The 22,975-nt window shown below is 36.1% G+C and overlaps 2 protein-coding genes across 3 annotated transcripts in view; one reads left to right on the top strand and one right to left on the bottom strand.

The window, feature by feature from the left end:
- The window catches only part of EMB2458 (FtsH extracellular protease family), a 28,856-nt gene extending 11,938 nt beyond the window's left edge, over nucleotides 1–16,918 (top strand). Inside the window, exons 7-19 of one of the 2 annotated variants that reach the window (XM_028079398.2) lie at nucleotides 41–172; nucleotides 6,323–6,496; nucleotides 7,154–7,275; nucleotides 7,369–7,570; nucleotides 8,499–8,627; nucleotides 12,142–12,324; nucleotides 12,530–12,649; nucleotides 13,546–13,731; nucleotides 13,866–13,940; nucleotides 15,121–15,180; nucleotides 15,255–15,362; nucleotides 16,046–16,126; nucleotides 16,576–16,918. In XM_028079398.2, the coding sequence (XP_027935199.2) occupies nucleotides 41–172; nucleotides 6,323–6,496; nucleotides 7,154–7,275; nucleotides 7,369–7,570; nucleotides 8,499–8,627; nucleotides 12,142–12,324; nucleotides 12,530–12,649; nucleotides 13,546–13,731; nucleotides 13,866–13,940; nucleotides 15,121–15,180; nucleotides 15,255–15,362; nucleotides 16,046–16,126; nucleotides 16,576–16,638 (1,635 nt within the window). In that variant the 3' untranslated portion in view covers nucleotides 16,639–16,918. The remainder of the gene's footprint in view (nucleotides 1–40; nucleotides 173–6,322; nucleotides 6,497–7,153; nucleotides 7,276–7,368; nucleotides 7,571–8,498; nucleotides 8,628–12,141; nucleotides 12,325–12,529; nucleotides 12,650–13,545; nucleotides 13,732–13,865; nucleotides 13,941–15,120; nucleotides 15,181–15,254; nucleotides 15,363–16,045; nucleotides 16,127–16,575) is intronic. The other variant, XM_028079399.2, reaches the window with a different exon arrangement.
- A 390-nt stretch (nucleotides 16,919–17,308) lies between these two features.
- Nucleotides 17,309–20,980, bottom strand: LOC114190322 (Leucine-rich receptor-like protein kinase family protein). The gene is made up of 2 exons (XM_028079155.2): nucleotides 18,234–20,980; nucleotides 17,309–18,019 (listed from the first exon to the last, which is right to left on the bottom strand). Exons 1-2 carry the CDS (start codon nucleotides 20,908–20,910, stop codon nucleotides 17,607–17,609), a joined length of 3,090 nt encoding a protein of 1,029 aa, XP_027934956.1. The 5' UTR covers nucleotides 20,911–20,980; the 3' UTR covers nucleotides 17,309–17,606.
- Nucleotides 20,981–22,975: the final 1,995 nt, after the last annotated feature.

The raw sequence follows: 22,975 nt of genomic DNA, 5'->3' as shown, positions 1-22,975 counted from the left end.
CTCATCAAGGAAACAACTGAAACTTATAGCTGTTATGCAGAGAGTGAAGAAACCGCCAATACCATTGAAGAACTTTGCTAGCGTCGAGTCTATGAAAGAGGAAATCAATGAAGTTGTGGCATTTTTGCAGAATCCAAGGGCATTCCAAGAGATGGGTGCACAGGCGCCTCGGGTATGATATTACATGAAGATTCTTTTTTCTCATTCTATCTATTCTTGCAAAATTGGGAGGTGATAACTGTAACATCCTCACATCCCAATTTTACCAGCTTAAAAAAAAAAAACTAATAAAATAGGATTGTTTCACTATAGTAGTCAAAATAGAAGATCCAATGTATAAAATATATTAATACAGTCCTAGAATAGATAGGACTATAAAAGTATAACGTTTATACAAACCAACTCTAAAAGACCAATTCTAATTCTAAGCACAGACTACTCACTTACAACAACTCCCACTGAAACCTTTTATCAACTTAAAAGATGACTCTTCAACCTCTAAAGGTGTCTTTGACACTGCAACCACATCTGCTCCCACCGAGTAGGTGATCATCGCAAAAGAAAGACAAACAACACAAAAACACAAAAGAAGGGTAAGCCAATGTAAACAAGGAAATATTCATATGAAAACTTAACTCACTTTACCAACATAACACACATAGGCATACATATAAACAAAGATACAATTGACACTAAACTCAATTATTTGGATACAAGCAAGTAACATCGAATCTCTTGGTGGCTTGCACCTGTGTGTGGTTCCCAAACTCTGCAAAGTTTGGCCTCAAGAGGTTATCAACCAACCAACCACAAGGTAAATCCCCTTCACGCCTAGGACTTGATCAAGTCCAGTGACTAGGACCTCCTGCTACTCCTCACGACATAATTCATTCTACTCTATTTGAGTATTAATGATTATTAGAGCGTTAGGATACCAACCAATACCAAGTCCTTATGTCATTGCGTACACTAAAATACCACCATATAGAACTTCTCCTTGAAATTCCTTAAACATCATAAATTTGCATGCTCACAAAATTTCATACCAATTAACATCTTATATACCCACAATAATTTTTTTATCTCAATTCATAGCAATAAGGACTATAGAATCCAATTCAAGTATACATAGAACATCCAAATAACCAAAACAGCAAAAACAAACAGAGTAATTGGCACTATACATGAAATACATGCAAACGGTGAAAACCATTTCTCTAACCACAAACATCAAAAGAAAGATCCCACCAGTCAAAATGAGTGCCTAGAATCAGCTGTCAAAATTTCAGCTTAATCCAACGGTTAACGAAGTGGGAATCTTCATTTTACCAATAAGACGCAGTGCTGAAAACAGAGTAGCGCTTAGTGCCAGAATGTAGCGTCCAACGCTGATCGGCTCATCAAAAGCCAGCGCTCAGCGCTGCCATGGTGAGGCTTAGCGCTGTATTAGATATCAACAATCACAAATTAAGGCTTTTTTGATCAATCTGGACCTGTTTCAATACTCAAATTGGTACTTCTACTATAGGCAGTGGTCAAAAAGAGTTTTAAATTATAGTAGGTAGCACCAATTAGATCCATGATCCAACAACTCCATCTTTTTCAAATACCTCCAATTCAAACAATACAATCAATTTCAATTCAATCATTTAAAAGATCAACTTACCACAATCACAAACATCAATAATTTATCATAGCATATAAGATATTTCACTATCATACAAGATATGACTTACTCACTCTAAAAGCTATTAGTTTCCCTTACCTGACAAAGCGACTCTGTAGACCCAAACCACTCAAAAAAAAACAAAACGCATCTAACTCCACATGATGCTCTATCTACACATATAAACATCACAAAAACGATCAGGACCTACCATTATGATTACTGATCAAGAAAGACTCATACTGATGATTAAAATGATGCATGCAAGCGGAAGATGATTCACATGTGACAAAAAACATAATTAGACCAAAAAGAGGGCGGAAAACTCAACATACACGAGCGAAGATACTGATCGGTCCAACTTGAAGAGCTCGCCGAGAGGTCCAATCCTACAGTCTCGGTTCTTCAATCAGACGACCACAGAGACAGAACTCCTAGAGAGAAGTAAGCGAACTTTAGAAAAGTAGTTTCTAAAGAGATGGTGTGTTTTAAAATAATGAAACTCTTATAACAATTCTATTTATACTAAAACCTTTTAATATTAAAATAATCGAGCCTCACTATTTTTAAACCACTATCACTTCTACAATGCCATTTTCTAGGGTTTCACAATAACTTTCTTTATCAATTTTTAAGTTCTTCCCGCTCCCTTGTAAATTGATGCAAAAAATAACTTGTTTTGAATAAAAGCAACCTTGAAATTACTTAAACCGGCTTAAGTTAAGCTTATTTATTTAGTTCAGTTAATGGTGAGAAAGACAAGCTATGAGATTTAAATAAATAACTGAATCATTAAGTACTCTTATTGATAATGAAGAAGATATACAATAATTTAAGTGGTTGTCAATGATTGACCTACTTCAATGTCGAGGAAGTACTTGAGTGGTTAAAGTCTGTAGTTTGAAATTGACTTTTGAGATTAGGCTTGAGCTCAAGGATCCCACAATATCATCAACATATATATGGAATCTTATATGTTCTAAATGTATTGTGTGTCTAATGCAGACCACACAATATGTATTTATACTATTGAATAAAATCAATTGTAATAAAGACACCTAATAATTAGGAATCCATCATACTAATTTTCGAGATTATGTAATGGTTGAATTCTTAGAAATCTGTAACAGTTGATTATATTCTAACACCCTCCCTCAAGCTGGAGCATATATGTCATATGCACAAAACTTGTTACAGATATACTCAATCCGAGGGCCTCTAAGAGACTTGGTGAATATGTCAGCCAATTGATTGCTAGAGTTGACAAAATCAATATTGATTTCTCCAGAGACCACCTTTTCTCTAATAAAGTGAGAATAAATTTCAATGTGTTTGGTTCTTTCATGGAAGATAAGATTTGATGCAGTGTGAAGTGCAGTTTGATTGTCATAAATAAGCTTTGTTTCATGGATGTCCACTATTTTCAGTTGTATTAGTAGTTGCCTGAGCCACGTAAGCTCACAAGTGGCTGCTGCCATAACATTATTTTCTGCTTCTGCACTAGATCTGACAACTATATTTTGGTTTTTGATTCTTCATGAGATAAGGTTTCTTCTGATAAGAACACAGTACCCAGAAGTGGATCTCTTATCTGATGTTGATCTTGCCCAATCCGCATCAGAGTAACAAGTGATCTTAGTACTGCCTTTGTCTTCATACAATAATCCTTGTCTTAGAGCCTTTTTTATATATCGAAGAATACGTGTCACAACATCCCAATGGCTATCACAAGGAGCATTTAGAAATTGGCTTATCACACTAACCACGAAAGTGATGTCGGGTCTTATGAAGGTGAAATAGTTGAGTTTGTGATAGAACACTTGAGGAGGGGCTGGTACAACACGAAAAAGATAGTGAAGAAGACCGTGTTAGAGGAAGGCCCAAAATATGGAAGGTTTACTCTATGAGGAAGAAAACAAGCCCAAAGAATATTAATTAGTTAGGAAGGGTAATGACGTGGAAAAAGAATACAAGCATTTGAAAGGGAAAGAAAGAGAGAGGGAGGTACGGAGAGTTTGTTATGAAATAGGGTAAGGAGAGTGGTCTCTCTGGAGGAGTCATAGACTCTTGAAAGATACTATACTGTCTTGCACTTGGTTTGCTCATTTTCACATATTCAATAATACAGTTTCCATACACTATCATTTTCTGTTCTATTTTGAATTGATTTTGCTATCATAGACCTATCAGTTTGCTTACCAAACAATGATATCTTTCCGGGTCTTTCAATGACTCCCCTTGACCCGGAAGAATCTTGATATTGGGATTCATAGGAGCATCACAAGGACGATAGTCAAGCATAGCAATTTCAGTAAGAATGTCCATGACATATTTATGTTAATTAATGACAATTCCAGAAGTAGATTGAGGAACTTCAATGCCTAAGAAATATTTTAGAAGGCTCAAATCTTTAGTATGAAATTGCTATGAAAGGTGCTCTTTGAGTAGTCAAATTCCAGTTTCATCATCACCCGTCATAGAAAAGGAAATAAACATAGACTGTCATGCGACAGTGTTGAAACAAAGAGGCAGAATTGTGTGACTGAATCAGTAAATTAAAATTACATTAAACTCAATTGAAAATATACAGCATCAATGTTTTTTGTACGTGCAGTGCAAATACACAAAATAACTTCTTGTAACGGCAGTTTGAGGAAGGGAAGTTAAATACAGTTACAGATTACAATAACTTCATGTAATTAAAATATACTGAAAATAAAATAAAATAAAACACAGAATTAGAAGACAAACAAACTATTGTACGAAACTCTGATAAATAAATAAAATACAACAACACTAATAGCCCCCCTCAAACTCAAGGTGAGGGAGTGAGATTCCGAAAGTCCATCACATTGAGTTTGTGGTGCAGTTGGAGAAAACGAGTGGTAGAAAGTGGCTTGGTGAGAACATCAACCCATTGGTCAACACTTGGTATGTGAAGTTCAGTGAGAAGAGCCTGAATCCAAGTAAGTTCAGCAGAGGCGTGGGCTAAACTGCAATATTCAGCTTTAGTGCTGGAACGGTAATGACACGTTGCTTGCGGGACCACCAGAAAATGAGGTTAGCACCAAAAAAGATAGCAGAGCCAGAGATGGATTTGCGGTCATCAACATCAGAAGCCAGTCGGCATCACATAGAGAGGTGATGGGAAAAGGAGCAGATGAAGGAGCTGCCCGCATACAAAATGCAAACTGGCCATTCTTAATAGACATTGTTGTGTATTGTTGAAACTTAGACGTAAACATTATGATATATTTGATTTGAATTTTCATCTATACTTTGAATGTTAAGAACCTATAAAATTATCTTTCATTTCTAGTTTTTAGCTTATAAATTTATGCTAATATATTTCTTATACTATTTTATTAATACCCAAGGTTGTCAAACTCGAGAGTTTACGTAAACTCGTGAGAGTCCAGTAAACTCGAATCGTAAACTCGAATCGTAAACTCGTAAGAGTTTACTTTACATGAAAACAAATTTTATATAAATAATATCTTAATTCAAACCGGTCCATAAAATTATATAGCTTAAAAGTATTTAAAATAAATAAATTCATACAAATACCGTAAATCATAGATTCAAATATCTGTCTAATCCTCTAATGATATCATCATCTTCATACAAATGGTGCAGTGCAAGTGTGACTGTGTTCGACCCAAAGCTGAAATAAATTCAAACACTTAAACAGTGCACTGCAGCTGGGAATAAGTGAATAACATCCGCCAATAGAACACCCAAACCTAGGAACCACACTCGTGAACCTCGCTCTATTGAGAACACGCAAGTGGAATGGTTGTCGACGGCCACCGCGACGGCAAAGCGAGCAAGGATGACGGTAGGAGAGTGGTCGATGGGGAGTGCGAAGGCCGCAAAACTACTCGCGAGCAAGGACGAAGGCTGCAAAACTGCTCGACGGTTGTTGATGGCTACAGAAGTGCTCGCGATGGCCACAGGACAGGTCGCGATGGCCACGGAACAGGTCGCGACGGCCATGAAAGGGGTTGCGATGGCCACAGAATGACTCGCGACAACCACTCGACCCCGTTTCGATTTCCAATTTTTTCCCCTTTTGAACTCGCGAACTCGCTGAAAACTCGCGAGTTTGAACGATTCCGGCGAGTTCATTCACGAGTCCACCGATTCTGCTTCAAAACCGAGTTTGCTTGCGAGTTAACTCGCTGGGCATGACCAGGCACGCAAACTCGTCCGAGTTAACTCGCGAGTTTGATAACCATGTTAATACCTATTGAAGTTCAACTATAGTCAAACCATTGAACTTTGAATTTGTTTCTTGACTGGTTAGGTTTTAAAATATTGGTATTTACTCCTCTCTCTTGGTCTAGCTTTTGGCATTTAATTGAATCGTTTTGTTCTCAATTAAACTTTGACATGCTATCTTAGCTCACACTGGTATTGCTATTGGGCCACGTATAGTTGTCTAATCCTTCAAATCTCATTCTTGATGTCCAGTCTTTGGCCATCCTTCACTTTTCAGCTAGCTTTTGGGTTGAATTAGACATAATTTGTTCTCACTTCTAATAATCATATTTGTAGCAATGTAAACTTGTAGTTGACTTCCTTTCCAACAATTTTGCCTACCCTTTGGTTTGAAATGCCCATGTCAACTACTGGGAACTGTTTTCTGTATTGCAGGGTGTTCTTATTGTAGGTGAGAGGGGTACCGGTAAGACATCTCTAGCATTGGCTATCGCTGCTGAGGCTAAGGTGCCTGTTGTTGAAATTAAGGCTCAGCAATTGGAGGCTGGGCTGTGGGTTGGACAAAGTGCCTCCAATGTTCGTGAATTGTTTCAGACAGCAAGAGATCTGGTTATCCAATTTAAACCACTATTTATTTTCTATCTTCTTATCTTTCACTCTATAATCATGAGCCAAATAAGCTATTAATTATAAGTAAATCTATATGAACATCACATGGTTCAGTTTCATTTGGCCTTTGTTGTCACTGTGCCTAAATACACTTGATTCAGTCAATTTATGCGTCATACATTTGTTGTGATAGTTATCTTAGTCAAATTATGTTTATATGTTCATTCCAGCAATCTTGGAATTGGACTGGAATGGCGGGCCAAACGTCAACTGGCCCCACCTCTGGTTTGGTTTCCTCCAAACCTGAGGTGAGTCAAAACCTTGTCAAAGATTGGAATTGGAAATAATAGTAAAAATATTTATATTTTGAACTCTTTCTCAATTATGCATGTAATCTTTATTTTCAAAATGTGAATTTGTATGCTAAAAAAATTAACATTGTTATCAAACACGTTTACCTACCTTATAAATGTATGATAACGTTTTGCAACTTCTCGTCCATTTTTCTCCCTGTTTTGATGTCCTTTTTTTGTAACTTATTTTCCATTTATGCATGCTATATACTTGTATAGTAGTCTGGTTGAATGAGTTTGTTGATCTTTTATAATGCCTAGATTGTGTCTCTCCATTTCCTGATTTGTGAGTTGCTTTTTGTAGGCTCCTGTGATAATATTTGTGGAAGATTTTGATCTGTTTGCTGGTGTACGTGGTACATATATTCATACCAAAAATCAAGATCATGAAACTTTCATCAATCAACTGCTCGTGGAACTTGATGGGTAACCTATAGTCTTTGCTTCTTTTGACTGTCTGAGAATGAAGATATGCTCATATGTAAGGAGTAACTGACAACCGGTTGATATACAATGCAGATTTGAGAAACAAGATGGAGTTGTTTTGATGGCTACTACAAGAAATCTCAAGCAAATTGATGAGGCCTTGCAGAGGCCAGGTCGCATGGATAGAATATTTCATCTTCAAAGACCGACACAAGCTGAGAGAGAAAAAATATTGTACTTGGCAGCAAAAGAAACCATGGATGATCAGCTTATTGATTATGTTGACTGGAAAAAGGTTTATCCTACCTTCTCTTTTTCAAATACAACACTGCTCCACCAAAAATATGGTGGAAGTTTCAAGTAGGGGGTAAGGTAGCCCCCAAAGGGTGAAAGCAAAAGGTACAACAAAGAATAAGAAACATGTTTTATGCCGCAAGACTGAGTTCTCAGTCTCTGCGAAGGAAATGGTGATTCTACTGAAACAGCCATGAGTAGAGCACAAAAAATCATACAAGTAATAAATAAAATCTTATACTGTAACAAGTGCAAGGGAACAAGGACATTGTTGGAGGTTTGAACATTTTTCTCTAACTTACTACACCAAAAGATTTTATCCTCATTGTTCTTACTGAAAACCTTTATGAAATAAACCAATGAAGAGGGACACTGCCCGGACTCCAATGCCTACCAAGAAACCCAAAAATTTTTTCATTAAGAAAGTAACTGCCTTACATTATTAAAATAACTAGTCTTCTGTTTCTGAACTAGGAATACTCATAATGTATTTTGGGAGAGTGTTTTTGATGCCATTGAATCTACAATAACTGCCATTTATAATTGATAGGGAACTGGTGTTATGAGGTGCTTAAGTCTCATATTGACTAGTATGGGATCCTTGGTGGAGTATTTAAGTGGTTGGTCTCCCCCCTTAAAATATAAAGTATAGATAGTGGTAAAGCTAATAAATGATGGGCAGAAAGAGAGGTGGGGAGGTGGGGATTTGGTGATAGCTTATTGAATAATGATTCTTTAGGTGAGCCTAAAAAGGCAGCTATATATTGAATGCTAATGAAGAATTACAATGGAAATGGAGGATACCAAGAGTAGTGAAACCGGATAACTTAATGAGGTTCTTAACTGATAACTAGTTTGTTAAAGTCTTACGTTATAATTACTGTTTGTTTCTACCTTTGGACTTAAAAAACTGTTCATTAAATTTTCAGGTTGCTGAGAAGACAGCTCTTTTACGGCCTATTGAATTAAAAGTTGTTCCAATGGCTTTGGAGGGAAGTGCCTTCCGGGGCAAAGTTCTTGACACTGATGAATTGATGGGCTACTGTGGTTTCTTTGCGGTAAGTATTTGCAAATTGGGGTACTTAATTTTCACAATAGCTTAAATAGGAAAAGGTTTACTTTCTTTTGTTGGCTCTTAATAGAGTTTATATGCAAAGAGAATTGAGCGAAAATGTGATCTGAGTATTATTTATCCATATTTTTCAAGAGCAATGACATAGTATTTATAGAGTGTAGATGTCTTGTGTAACAAATTGGACAGGCTAACTATTCAGAATAACACACTGAGAGTCTTATCTGACTGACTAACATAATTGGCCTAGAGCATAGTGATAGGTTCGGAATAGTTTATAAAAGGAGGGAAAAGAGGAATAACTGAATATGACAGTTATAACCTCTGTAGTGTAATTCTAGTTTCCTTTTAAATCTGTCATGTAACTGACTATTATAAATAGTCAGAGGTTATAGGTAAAAGGGAGTTTTTTGGTTTTCTGAAAGGACCTGGTAGGAGGGTGAGGATCTCTCAAAGCTTCCTTAGTTATAATCTAGAATTCTGGCTTCTACTCTATTGGTAGAAACAATGTTGTTCAATAAAAGTAATCAAGAATTGATCTTGATTGTTCTGTATTACTAATTGTACCTATCAATTGGTATCAAAGCTAGGTTCTGGGTTCTGTGGGAAGGGTTCGTTAGAGCATGGTCCATACTAGAATGGAGTCACGCATGGATGGGATTGAAAGAATGGTCCAAGAAATGGTTCAAGATCGGGACAGACAGGAAAATGAGGCTCATATATATATATATATATATATTTATATATATATATATATATATATATATTACTAGATTTTTATATTATTTTTTACTTATATATATATATATCATGTTTCATTTATTTTTATTAAAATTATTTAGTTTATTATATCATACATTATGCTTTTAGTACTATCATATTTATTATTAATATTATTATTATTATTATTATTGTTATTCTTTCACTTGTTATATTATAAAACAAGTAAAGTTCTCAATTAACAAGTTAAAATCTACCAATTTTCTTTTTTGTTCAACAAACATGTTGTTAGCAGGATATTCTATTACTAAAAGTTGGACTCAAATAGGACATAACTCCTGGAAATAAAAAAAGAGAAAAACTACTTGAACCCTAACTAGGACTGATCCACCATTTCTCTGTTAACTAGTGCCACAAGTGAAATGCTCCCTAAAAAGCAACATTTTTTAAGTTTTATTTTATGTTTGACTTGAAGATAGCTTTAGCAGCCATGAAATCCAAGTTTGGCGTGAGATTTCGAGAGATCTCCACCACTAATTGCAATGTTACGGCTGCTACTTGTAGACACAACATGTTCTTCAAGATTGGGGTTTTCTTCCACTCTCGCCTTGTGATTGTGTCAAGATAGCATTCCGTTGATGGTTAACATCTATCATCAAAAAGACTCTATTGGAGATGTATGGTATACGTTGTCGTTTGGATTTTAAGTTAACTCATATCCAGTTATACTAGCTAAAGCCATGAGAATTCTCCCGATTGAATCGGGGGCAAACGTCTACGAAAAGATAGCATTCGGTTGATGGTTGACATCTATCGTCAAAAAGACTCTATTGGAGATGTATGGTATACGTTGTCGTTTGGATTTTAAGTTAACTCATATCCAGTTATACTAGCTAAAGCCATGAGAATTCTCCTTTACTTATATGGTTATATTACTAGTCAATGTCGGATTTTAACACCCTCATATGTGGATGATTGGACATCTTGAGCGTAAGATGGTAGTATTGGACATTTGTGGCTGTGGTGTGTCGATAGGCCCAATAATAATTGTATAGATTGACTTTGATTCCATTTTATAGTTTGGGCTTGGAGGTAACTCAAACTCAAAATCTAACTTAAAATGGTAGGTTTAACTACCTTTACGTATACTATTTTGTTATTCTGTGAGATCTCTAACAATATGAATGAAAAATGTAGCATATTGAGCATTCTAAATATTGTTTTGGTTATCACCCATTTATGTATATTATTCCTACCTCAAACTCAGTGGATGAAGTTGTAAGGGATTCCGAGCCCTCTGAATTTGTCTGCAAGAAAGCAGAATCTGGTCTTAGAAAGCTATATGGTTAGCACTCACCAATCCAGTCTTAGGCAGCAATATCAAAAACTTATAGAGGCTTAATCATGATTTTTTCTCAAATATGAAAAACTTGAAGATGCTTAATCATGTTTGGTGCATGCATGCGTGTAACACATGTTGTGGACAAGAGCAACATTTCTTTCTCACAAAATATGAAAGGTGTAGAGAGTTGAACTTGAAGCTCACTAAGCAGAGATTGCACCATAAGAGTTCAGCAGCAGCTATGGTCAAATTGCTTTTCAGACCACCATGAAATAAGGGTTAACTCCAGAAAGACACAGTTACTAAATGTGAAACGTTTGTCATCAATATCTAATGTCCAATCAGCATTACAGTTTGCTTGAGATACCTTGATGGGACTTGTAGATTTAGAAGAAACTTATGAAGCTTGTGGCCATGAAGCACAGGTTTGTTCTTCTGCTTTCACACAGGATAGTTCTTGTCATCCAATGCTTCTGTAATCGGATAGAAGTGAATTGGAAGTTATGAAGTGATAACAGGGTTCAATGATCCTAACAAATTGTTAGAACTTTGTGGTGGACTCCTAGGGTAGCCTAAGAGGTCAAAGCATGAGGCTTAAAGGGTTCTTGAGGTTTATTAAGAAATATGGCTCTTCCAATAGAGGTGATGTTGGCAAAAAAGTTGGCTTGTTTACAATGTCAACAGGGAGCTTGGAGGCATAGGAATGATAGCCATGTGGGACTTTCTCATGCTCTAGATACTATAATATGGAAAGAATTCAGAGAGAAAAAGTGGTTGGAATATTATTCATTCATGTCTCAAAAGAAATGATACAATACAATATTTATAGGGTACATATGACTTGTGTAACAAGCTAGGCAGTCTAGCTAACTGACGGCTGTCAGAATAACTTACTGGCAGTTATATCTAACTGACAATGGCAATGGTAGTCTCTAGCGAATTCCAAGAGAGACATCTGGTTATGCACCACTTGGGTCCATCTGTACGGGTTACAAGCAGGAGTTTATTCTCCTGAATTTCCTTATCCAGCTAAGACGAGACGAATCTTTAATTTGTTTTTAGCTATTAGAATTTGTCACATTAACATAATATTATCTGTATCATCCCTGATTAGTTGTTGATTATCAATTTTGCATCACATTTTGTTTATAGTTTTTCTAAAGATACTACAGATACAGAGGTGTGTGATCTGCTTTAAACATGCTGAATTCAAACTTAATAATAGCAATAAGATAATGATAATAAGATTCATTTGACGTGTTATTGTCTCTTTCTTTATTGCAAATTTTCATATAGTTCATTTTTATCAAGAAGTAGAATGAACAAGAAAATTGAAAACATTATTGCATCACTCCATATTGATCACTTTCTTTTTATAGTCATAGTGTGTGATAATTTTTCCTGTATGAAGTGAAATATATTTATTATTTTTTTTTAGACTTTCAGCTCTATGGTTCCCTCATGGTTGCGGAAGACCAAGGTTTTCAATAAGTTTAGCAAAGCAATGGTGAATCATCTTGGGCTGACATTGACAAAAGAAGATCTGCAAAATGTTGTCGATTTGATGGAACCATATGGCCAAATAAACAATGGGATAGAGTTTTTGAGCCCTCCACTTGATGTACGAAACTGTCATCTCCACATAATGGCTATTATGTTGTCAAAGCAAGGCTTTGCCTTGTACATATTTTCATTTGTATTATCACCCAGTTTCTTCTTCCACTTATTTGCAAGTAGATGCAGTCTGAGTTTTTCTCTATTTTAGAAGATGAAAAATAATTGACTTGCTACAAATATATCTAAAATGATGTTTCTTTGTTGTTCAGTGGACAAGGGAAACGAAGTTTCCACATGCTGTCTGGGCAGCTGGTCGTGGTCTCACTGCTCTTTTATTACCCAATTTTGATGTTGTTGATAATCTTTGGCTTGAACCTCAATCATGGCAGGTTAGTCTCACTTATTAGACTGGTATATATTACCTGTCAATATCATAGCAATGCTTTTTAGTTATCAAACGTTCTTGTCTGTGTTTCAAAGGCCATTTCTACTGCTGTTGTTGCAAGGGTTTCTAGTTATCTAATGTTGGCTTCTGTTATTTGCCAAGTATGACGACTGGGTATATACAAGGCCATGAGATTTACATTATGTGTATAATCTGGACAACCAGCCTAGAGAGCTACTGCCAAACACACTGATTATTGGGTAAAATTCATCTGAGGTGTTGTAATCTGTGAGCCACCCTCTATTTTAGTATTTTTTTTAGAGGGGCTGCATGGATTTCACACAATAATAAGAATGTATAAAGAATGTTTGGTAGCATTCCTTGACTAGACAATGCTTTGAAAGTAAATATGATTGATTTTGAAAGACTGAATTTCTAGGTAGAATTTTAAAAAAGTTAAGTATTTCAGATAAAGAGCTGGCTTATGAATTCCTATACTGACCTTTAAATTTAAAGATTCCCAAAGAGAAAATTTCTCTCAAATTCTACTATTTTCTCCATTCCTCTTACGCTTCTATAACATTGCTAATGTGTATATGTGTGTTTTAAGTGTAAAATATGGTTTCTTGACTCTGGCCTAGTATGTTTACTTTCACTTGTCTAGCCTGCCATCTGTTGCTGTATACCAACACAGTCAAGACTGCAGTAACCTGATTTTTGATGAATATGAAGCCAACTATTGGTAGCTTGTATTTTCCAAACTTGCTTCCTAGTCACTGTTGTAGTTACAATTCTGTTAGGAAAGACCAATGGAGGAAAATTAGCTGACTTATTTTATTACTAAAAATACTGACTTGTCATATATATTTGTTTAATGATAGATTATTGACAATTATACAGGGAATTGGATGTACAAAAATCACAAAAGCAAGAAATGAGGGTTCCATCAATGGGAATTCAGAATCAAGATCATATCTCGAGAAGAAGCTTGTATTTTGTTTTGGTTCTTATGTTGCATCCCAAATGTTACTTCCTTTTGGGGAAGAAAACTTGCTTTCTATTTATGAGATACAGCAGGCGCAAGAGGTTGGTTTATATTTGACTTAATTCAGTCAGCTAAAATATCTGATTATTTTTTATGTTATAATTTCTTGGAAAATGATAATATTAACCAAACGATGTAAGTATAAACTCTGACCATTCTTTTTTCTTTACAACAGATAGCTACTCGAATGGTCATTCAGTATGGGTGGGGACCCGACGACAGTCCTGCAATTTACTACCACAGTAATGCGGTATAGACCTTTCTTATGTGCATTTCAACTACTATTGTGGAATTATTTTTTCTTTCTTGATGTTGATTATGTGATCGTTGAAAAGTTAGATTGAATTATTGGTAGGTGTTGCTTGAAGCTTACTTTTAACATAGCACACCGTTAATACGTCTATCGTTCTCAAATGGGGTTAATAATATTCAATATGGTCACTGATATGTCCTCCTTTCTTTCTCAAATAGTATCAATAGTCAATATGGTTAAGAAGATTATTATATCTTTAATGAAAATAATTATTGAGCTGCTAATAGTGCAAGTACTGCCCGGTTGTATAAAAGAGGAAAAGTAAAGTAATGTTGGATAGACAATCTCCCAAAAGAGCTACGAGATGTGGAATCTGAGATATAGAATGTGGATCAATTACGAACATTAGGATTTTTAATTCACAATAAATTATGGATATATGAGTAAATTAGGAAAGTTATACCTGTCCTGATTTGCGTGATCAAGTTGTGGGGAATATCTGAATCAGATTAGACTTATTTTTTTGAAATATCTCTCTGTTACTTTGTTTCCAGTTAATGTTGATTTATTTTCCTTATTTATAGCAATCTGATCTGCATATGTACAAGTTGTGTTCTCTGTTATTGGTATCAATTAAATGAGAGTATTTTTCTACGTATAATAGAAGCATAATTGAACTAATGCAGTTCACAGATCTTGGATGGTTCAAGTTATGGATCCATGATATAATTGTTACATGTATATGTCATGCATTACTTGCCCATCAAATTTCTCACATTACTTGCACACTCTTTGTTGTCATTTATTTTCCATAATTTGGTGTAAGATGGTCATGAATAATGATAGCCCCTTATAACTCAATGGTTCTATTATATTTTCCATAATTTGGTGTAAAGATGGTACACATTTTTCATAATTTACTCTAGTGTCAGCCGATCCCCTTAAACACATATTTATCCATTATCTGTGAACTGCTATTTTAAGAATCCTGGTGGAGGTTGTGATTTGATAATCTGTCCCTCTCACGAATGGAGAGCACTGCCCTTTGAATCTGAACAAATGGAACAAATGGAAGGATTCAGTAGCATCTGCGTAACAAAGGATTACATGTTTATTGACCTTGGCTTTTAATATTAGTATATTACAGACTATTTCTTATGTTTTTTTACTGGCTTAGGTCACGGCATTAAGTATGGGGGATGACCATGAATATGTGATGGCAGCTAAAGTTGAAAAGGTATCATGCATTAACAGAAGTTTAACTTATATATAAAAAAAAAATCTAATATTATATTTTTGTGATGTTCCTAGATGTTCGATTTGGCATATCTCAAAGCAAGAGAAATGCTGCTGAAAAATCGCCCAGTACTAGAAAAGATAGTGGAGGAGTTGCTTGAGTTTGAAATTTTGACTGGGAAGGTAATACAGTGTTTGAGATGCTGTATCTAGTATTTTGTCTACTTGCCTGTCATACAGTGTCTTTTAATACCTAAACTAACCTGAGTATATTTTCTAAAGTTTGATTAAAGTTCATATTTTTGGTTGTAAATTCAGTATGTCATTCCAAATACAGAGAATACAGTGGCTGAATCTTTTACCACAAATTGTGATTCATTCTGATTTCTATGAACATCAATTTTTGTGAATTTTGGAAAAATACCCATCTGAAAGCCTAAATTCATCTTATGTGGTTTTTTGCATTCTCTTACCCCTTTTAAAATCTTTTAATGTGGTTTTAAGCCTGCTTTTATTTATTTATTTATTTTTGATAAATGCAATTTTTTATATTTGGTGGGAGTATTATCAACCTGTGATACTCATTAGATACATTTTTTTCATTAAGTAAAGAAGATATTAAAATTTTTGTTTAATGAACTCACTTGGTTCCATTTTTGTGGTTATTATTAAAATTTGTGTGCATATCTTCATTTAGTATCTATTATGTTATGTTGTGCATGAAATACTGAATGTAGAAGTAACATATAAAATTCCAGTTTTGTATTGAAGTGCCTATGCAACGAGTTCACTTTTTTATTTCATGTTGAACATGATGGAAGTTATTTCTGAATTGTTCATAACACTTTTAATCTTCCCTCTAGCAGGATTTAGAAAGAATTACTAAAAATAATGGTGTAATCAGGGAGAAAGAGCCATTTACGCTTGGTGAAATCCAAGCTAGTGAGGTATATTATTATCTCTTTAGTTTAAAAAATTTATTCTTACAGCGAATATGAATAAAAGGTCAAAACTCATTTTGGAGAACTTTATTCCTATAATACTCTTGATCTTCGGATTATTCTGGCAACCTTACTGCAGTGTGCTTTTTCCCTGCAAGTCACTTTATCCGAAAGGGAGCCAATATTAACCTTTTAAAGGTTTTGGTTTTATTGGTAATGAGTAGCTTTAGCCTCTGGTTCTTTGGATGTATTGTAGTCTTATGGATTGAAGTGCATGTCAACTTGAGTTTGCAAACCGACATCCATAGTACAAGGGTTCTTTAATTTTTTTTTATGTATCACGTAATATTATTTCTAAAGAGTGGTATTACGTGTATAACATAGTCAATATCCGAATTGCTGTGTTCATCTAGCAATGAACTTATCTCACTATTGTTTCTATGAATGTTTTCCAGCCAACATCTGTCAGCTTACTTGAAAGAAGAAGTGCACCAGGAAGTGCTCTACTAGCATCCTAGATTGGGATAGTGTAGGGTACGGAACAGTTTGAGGTGTTACTGTTCTTTTTATGACTGATTTTTTTGGAGGGCAATCTGTCATTTTGTACTTCGATAAATGTGTACAGTTTAGGATACAAAATACACTAATAGCATGCCTATGTTGGTCTGGATGAGAAGAGATAACAGTTTTCCTTCTCGGCCTTCTTTTCTTGAAGTCAACCGGATCCCAATATTTTTTCCTTACCATTGTTGTAACGTGAATTCTTTATTTTAATGTTATTGGACTTCCTATCCAAAACACTTCTGCTTGATTAACACTTCTTTATTACTTTGAATACTAGAACGAATCAGCGGAACTGGATGTACCGATCGTGATTGCATTTTCTTTCAAATTGCTTGGATTAACTCGAAATATCTATGATGACACATTCATAACCGGGGAAAACAAAGTAGATCGTTTTTCACTTTTTTTTATTCAGAATTTTCTTACAATTTGAGTGCAGCATAAAATTTTAAGGAATAGTTTTCTAACTTGTCAAGCTGCGACATTGACATTAGGGTCACCGAAGCTCTTCCTTATGCGACTGCTGAACTAATGAAAATGAAGGCATAACTGAAAAATCGGCGTGCATTAAGACAATTGTGAAAGAAAAATCGAAAGTTAAATAGAGGAAAGTGGCCAGAAAAAGTTAGCAAATGCTATACATGTCTTTGATGAGATGGTGAACTTTAATTAAAATAGTGTCAGAGTCGACGACTCGGTAGTATACAGTCTTTAAGCACATTTTAACCATGTTGATAATCTGATAGCGATTCTGAAATCGCCGTTCCTTCCTCAATTGAAAAGGAGTAAAAGAATCAATATCTTACCGAAAATACATGTATTTACTATATGACAGAAATTTGGTCGACGCAGGCAAAGCATACATAAAAATTCAGAGGCTACAAAATTCAAAATATATTTCTCATTACTAAACAACTTATTGCTACAAAAGACTTACAGCAGGTGAGGTGGTAAAGACAGTGGACTTTTCCATGCTACTGCTTTCTTGACCCCCATTATGGCAAACACTTTTCCTTCTTGGCTTTGCCTCACCAAGCATTGTGATGATGTCTCTCATGTGTGGTCTTTCCTTGGGAAGCTTTGCGGTGCACAGAAGTGCAATCCGGAGTACAAGCAACATTTCTTCTTGGACATGTTTGCATTGACTAGCTATGGCAGGATCCAGTGCTTCTAACAATGATTTGTTGCTTTTCTTCTTCCGTATCCATTCGACTATGTCAGTTGATTCTTCAAACGAAGGGTCTAAAGGCGTTTTGCCAGTTAGAAGCTCCAAAAGCACCACCCCATAGCTGTATATGTCAATCTTCTCGTCAACCTTCAGAGTGTATCCATATTCTAAAACCATAGCACATAATCATTAAGTTAATCATCTATTGTCTCTCACTTTCACTTATCTGAGGTAGAAGTTACGAAAACAGAAATCTGGGCATAAACTGCCACCCTAGATCAGATTTCTTACTTTCTGTGTTGTTAATATAAGCGTGTTTCAACTTGCACCACATAATGCGTAAATAAATAACTAATCAAAGAACGAGAGCTAAGTACTAACCTGGTGCGATGTATCCATATGATCCCGCCACCATGGAAACTGTCTCGTTCTTTTGAATCATCATCCTTGCCAACCCAAAGTCTGCTATTCTCGCCTCTAAATTTGCGTCAAGGAGTATGTTGTTAGACTTGATATCCCTGTGAATAACTGGTGGGTGGCAATCATGATGGAGGTAGTTAAGCCCTTGTGCAACTCCTAGAGCTATGCTGTACCTTGAAACCCAGTCAACAAGCAACCTTGCAGATTCTTCACCATGCAGAGCTGTTCCAAGATTTCCGTTAGGCATGTACTCGTAAACCATCATCACATTTCTTTCGTTGTGTACATACCCCAACAGCCTTACAATATTTCTGTGCCTAAGTCTCCCGAGGAGTTCAACTTCTCTCAACACATCATTTCCATCTTCTATGTCTGTCCTTGACCTCCACAGTTTCTTCACTGCTACGGTTACGTGAGGTCTATGGATTTCAGCTTTGTAAACGATACCAGTGCTCCCCATTCCTATAACATTTGATTCCTTCATGCAAGTCAGAATGTCACTACTAGTGAAGCTGATCCTCTGGAATGCTACTAGTCTCCAGGGCCAATCTTCATTGTTCTGTTTGAACCAATCATAGAAGAAGTTGTTATATAAGTGCCATCTATTGTACAAACATCTACCACCAAAATATGCAGCACCAAAAGCTAAAATCACTGAAATGCCAGTCACAAAACCGATTATGATGTGTCTGACATGTGAGCTCCTTCGATGGCTTGTCACAGCCATATTTGGAGAACATGGAGGGAGAATGCCTCCACAAAGACCTTCATTGCCAATAAGATCGTTAGGATTTATGGTCATCAACATCCCATTTGAGGGTACTGGACCCTCAAGTTTGTTATAGGACAAGTTCAGCAATTCCAGAGCAGGGCAATTGCCAATGTTGTCAGGAATCCTACCGGTCAATGAATTGTTGGAAAGATCAAGAACAGATAAAGTGGGCATGCTCGTGATTGATTTTGGGATTTCTCCTGTCAAGTGGTTATTTCGAAGGTTAAGGTTGACTAATTTTTCACAAGAAGCAATACTCTCGGGGATTGTGCCAGAAACATGGGTGTTTGAAAGGTCCAATACAGAGAGAGATGGACAGTCCTGGAACTCATCCGGGATATCTCCTCCAAAATTGTTATGAGAGGCAATGAAGGTTTGAAGGGTTGGAATAGAAAGAATATCTGACGGTAGAGATGACTCAAAGTTGTTCCAAGATACATCAATGAAAGAGAGCGATGTGGATGAGGTAATATCAGAGGGAATTTTCCCAGTGAGGTTGTTCTTTGCGAATTCTAGCCGTTGAAGGCCAAGGAGGTTTCCAAAGCCAACGGGAATAGTTCCAGAAATAAGATTGTTCTGAATCCGAACACGTACCAGAGACAAACAGTTTGCAAGTCCACTTGGAATGGAGCCAGTGAAGGAATTATTGAAGAGGATTAGTTTAGTGAGATTTCCAGTAGTACACAAACCTGGAGGGATATCCCCAGATAATGCGTTAGAGGATACATCCAACCACTGCAAAGGAGAGTTGAGCCCAAGGTTTGGTGGCAAAGGACCATGTAAGGAATTTTTCCAGAGCTCAAGCACCTGTAAATTTTTCAATTCACCAAGCTTCTCTGGTACTCGACCAGTTAGTTTGTTCGTCATCAGATTCAAGAGCTTCAGGTTTTCCAATTTAGCAAGTTCTTCTGGAATCTCTCCGGAGATCTGATTGTCAGAGAGATCCAAAAATGCCAGTGAAGTGATGTTTCCAAGTTGATGAGGAATTTCTCCTGTGAAGTTGTTATGGTACAAGTAAATTGTGTTGAGTTTTGTGAGCTTACCCAATTCAGCTGGAATTTGTCCACTGAGACTTCCTACAGCCAAGTCAAGGTATTGAAGACTGGTCAAGTTCCCAAACTTTGCGGGGATCTCACCTTCAAATAAATTGTATCCCATAATCAATGTCTCCAGAGAAGTTAGTTCACCGAGATATCCTGGAATCCTCCCTGTGAAGTTGTTGCCTGAAAGGCCCAGAAACTTGAGTTTCTGCAAATTCTTAAAACTCCTGGGGATTGAACTCATGAAGTAGCTCCCTCGAAAATCAAGGCTTTCAAGCAAGGTTGCATTTCCAATATCCTCAGGAAGAAAACCTGAAAAATCATTGCTCGATGCATTGATTAATCTCAAGCCTGCTGCTCTTCCAAGACCCGTGGGGAAGCTGCCAGTGAAGTAGTTCTGGCTGACATCAAAGTTCTCGAGAGAGGTGAGGTTGGACAGTGACTTGGGCAGTGATGAAGCGAAGTTGTTACAGCTTATGTTGAAGTAAGACAGACTCGAAAGAGATTGAATGTGGTCGGAAACACGACCGCTGAGGTTCATGTTGGAGAGGTCAAGAGTCTCTACAAAGCCTTTAACGTTGCAACCAACTCCAGTCCAGTTACAATGGGGTGATCCTGGTTGTGTCACATTGCTTGGAAATTGCCAATCTTTGAGATGCCTCATTGGGTCAATGAGAGTGGCTTTGATTGAGAGAAGAGTTGAGAATTCATGATCTGGTGCAGCTTCAGTAAAAGCAAGTGAGAGGCCAATGTAACAGTAGAGGAAGAACAGAAGGTGGGTTTGCATTTTGGTGTTGGATCGTCTTAATGTTGTTGCATTTTGCATAGCAGGGAAGAAGGAGTGAAGGGGAGGTTATAGGAAGTTCTGAGAGACAAATTAGTTTATAGTTAATGTAATGAGTGACAGATAAATGATAAGCCAAAAGGCAATTATTTTATTGGATATACGTGGGTACTTGGGATCTGAACCACCTAATCATGTGCAACTGATCACTGTCAATCTTTGGACTCATTTGAAATCCCCTCGACATCATAACATGCACAGAATGTGTCCCAGAATCGCTTATAATGTCAACCCAAGCGAGTAGTTTAACTCATACAAGTGTTGTTTATTTCGGATTTCCATAATTTCTATTAATTTTTTTTAAGAAGTGGATTTAAGCAGTACAAAATTGGTTTATCAATGAGGTTGACATCCACTCATATATTCAAACGTAAGAGTAGAGATTAATGGATAGTTCAATAGTTTCAATAGCGGATGATATAACAAATAACAAGACTTAAAGTTCACTTGATCTTCTACTTGTTACTTACGAGAATGACCATAAATGCCATCGCGTTTGAATCTTTGATTAATTAACGTCTCTTTTGTTTATTTACCTCCTATTTCTTTGTTTTTAATCAAATTCCACATGAGGTCAAATTCAGACTTTACACTGCTGTCAATTATTTGAATGTCATTCTCGATCTAACAAATCACGCTGTGTAGAATTCGAACCTACAACATCGGGTGTAGGAGTTGAATTTTAGTATATTTTCACCACTTAGCATAAGTAGTTAGACATACCGGAAGTGCAATTAATTAAGAATAATTTTGCTTCATTATGTCAAATTGTATGATTAAGCACTTCCAAATTACATAGGTTATTTGTGTAAAAGAAGGTATTGAGTATGTAAAGAAGAGAGTTTGGAAGGTTGTGGTGTGGAGTGTGTAAAGAAGGAAGAGAAGTGTATTTTAGTAGGGAATGTGTTATGTGACAATGATTGTCTGCACCTACCAAACCCCATTCCCTTTCATAAAGCAAATGTGTCCCATTCTATGGCCACCACATGGGTACATCTGGCTCTATGCAAATTATTACAGATTGTGATAGATATAACATGAAATGAAAGGGTCACACATTCTTTTGATTTTTTATTTTATTTTTGTTGATGAAAGATTAATAATTGGAGGCATAAAGAATGAGAGGGGAGGGGCTGGAAGGCATGTGAATTGGGGAAGTTCCTGGGGGAAGAGGAACAGTACTTGATTCCTCATTATTGGAAGTGATTCCACCACCAGAAAAAAAGAAGGTGCCTAATGCTTAAAACTACGTGTCACACTATTATTTTTTGTACCCAATTTGGAATATCTTGAAAGGGTGAAAGATTAGGTTCCCCTCATGGCTCCACCACCACCGCCATTAATCATTTTTCAGACCCAACAATTTCTTATTTATGGGCTACTCTTCTACACATCCCAGTGCACACAATATATTTCCATAATTGCATCAAAAAATTTCATATTTCCTAAGCTTAATTTCTTTTTTTTTATTATTTATTTAATTTAATTTCGTATATGTACTTACATAACTTAGATGTTCTACTTGGATCCACTAAAATGTGATTTTAGGGTTGCCAAAATATATGCATTCTAACCAAAATTCTTCAATCTTTTACTTTATCAATTCGGTTGATTTTTGGAGTAGTTGCAAAAATACTCCGAAAGATAAACACAATAAAAGTAAATAATTAATGAAGGCTTAAATACCTTTTTGGTCTTCATCTCGTAGTGTTTGTTGCGGATGATCCTCATTTTGACAGAATGTTTAAAATGGTCCTCATTTTTACCGAATATTTAAAATGATCATCATTTTCGCAATTCGTGTTTTATTTGGTCCTTTTCTGTAACACCGTTTAAATCATTAACGGAACATTGTACAGGTGACACGGTTTGTATTAGGGTGTGTTACGTGTATTGTACATGAGTGGTAATTAGATATTTAGGGATAAATAAGTGAGCTAGGGTTTTGGTAAGGAATGTTTAGGCAGTTGGTGAGTTTTAGCAATCTTGTTCCTCCATTCTCAATTGGTGTTGCTGCAATCTTCTTCTTTTTGCAATCCCATTATAT

Source organism: Vigna unguiculata, chromosome 7, assembly GCF_037176805.1.
Source record: "Vigna unguiculata cultivar grain cowpea cultivar isolate G323 ecotype 2 chromosome 7, ASM3717680v1, whole genome shotgun sequence".
Classification (NCBI taxonomy): domain Eukaryota; kingdom Viridiplantae; phylum Streptophyta; class Magnoliopsida; order Fabales; family Fabaceae; genus Vigna; species Vigna unguiculata.
This window is presented reverse-complemented; position numbering and strand designations above follow the sequence as displayed.

Bases quoted from the DNA above. Each gene is read 5' to 3' on its own strand.
- LOC114190322 (XM_028079155.2), bottom strand. From the start codon at position 20,910: ATGCAAAATGCAACAACATTAAGACGATCCAACACCAAAATGCAAACC. The intron at 18,020-18,233 runs GTTAGTACTTAG...CTATGGTTTTAG, and splicing joins ATATGGATACATCGCACCAG to AATATGGATACACTCTGAAG.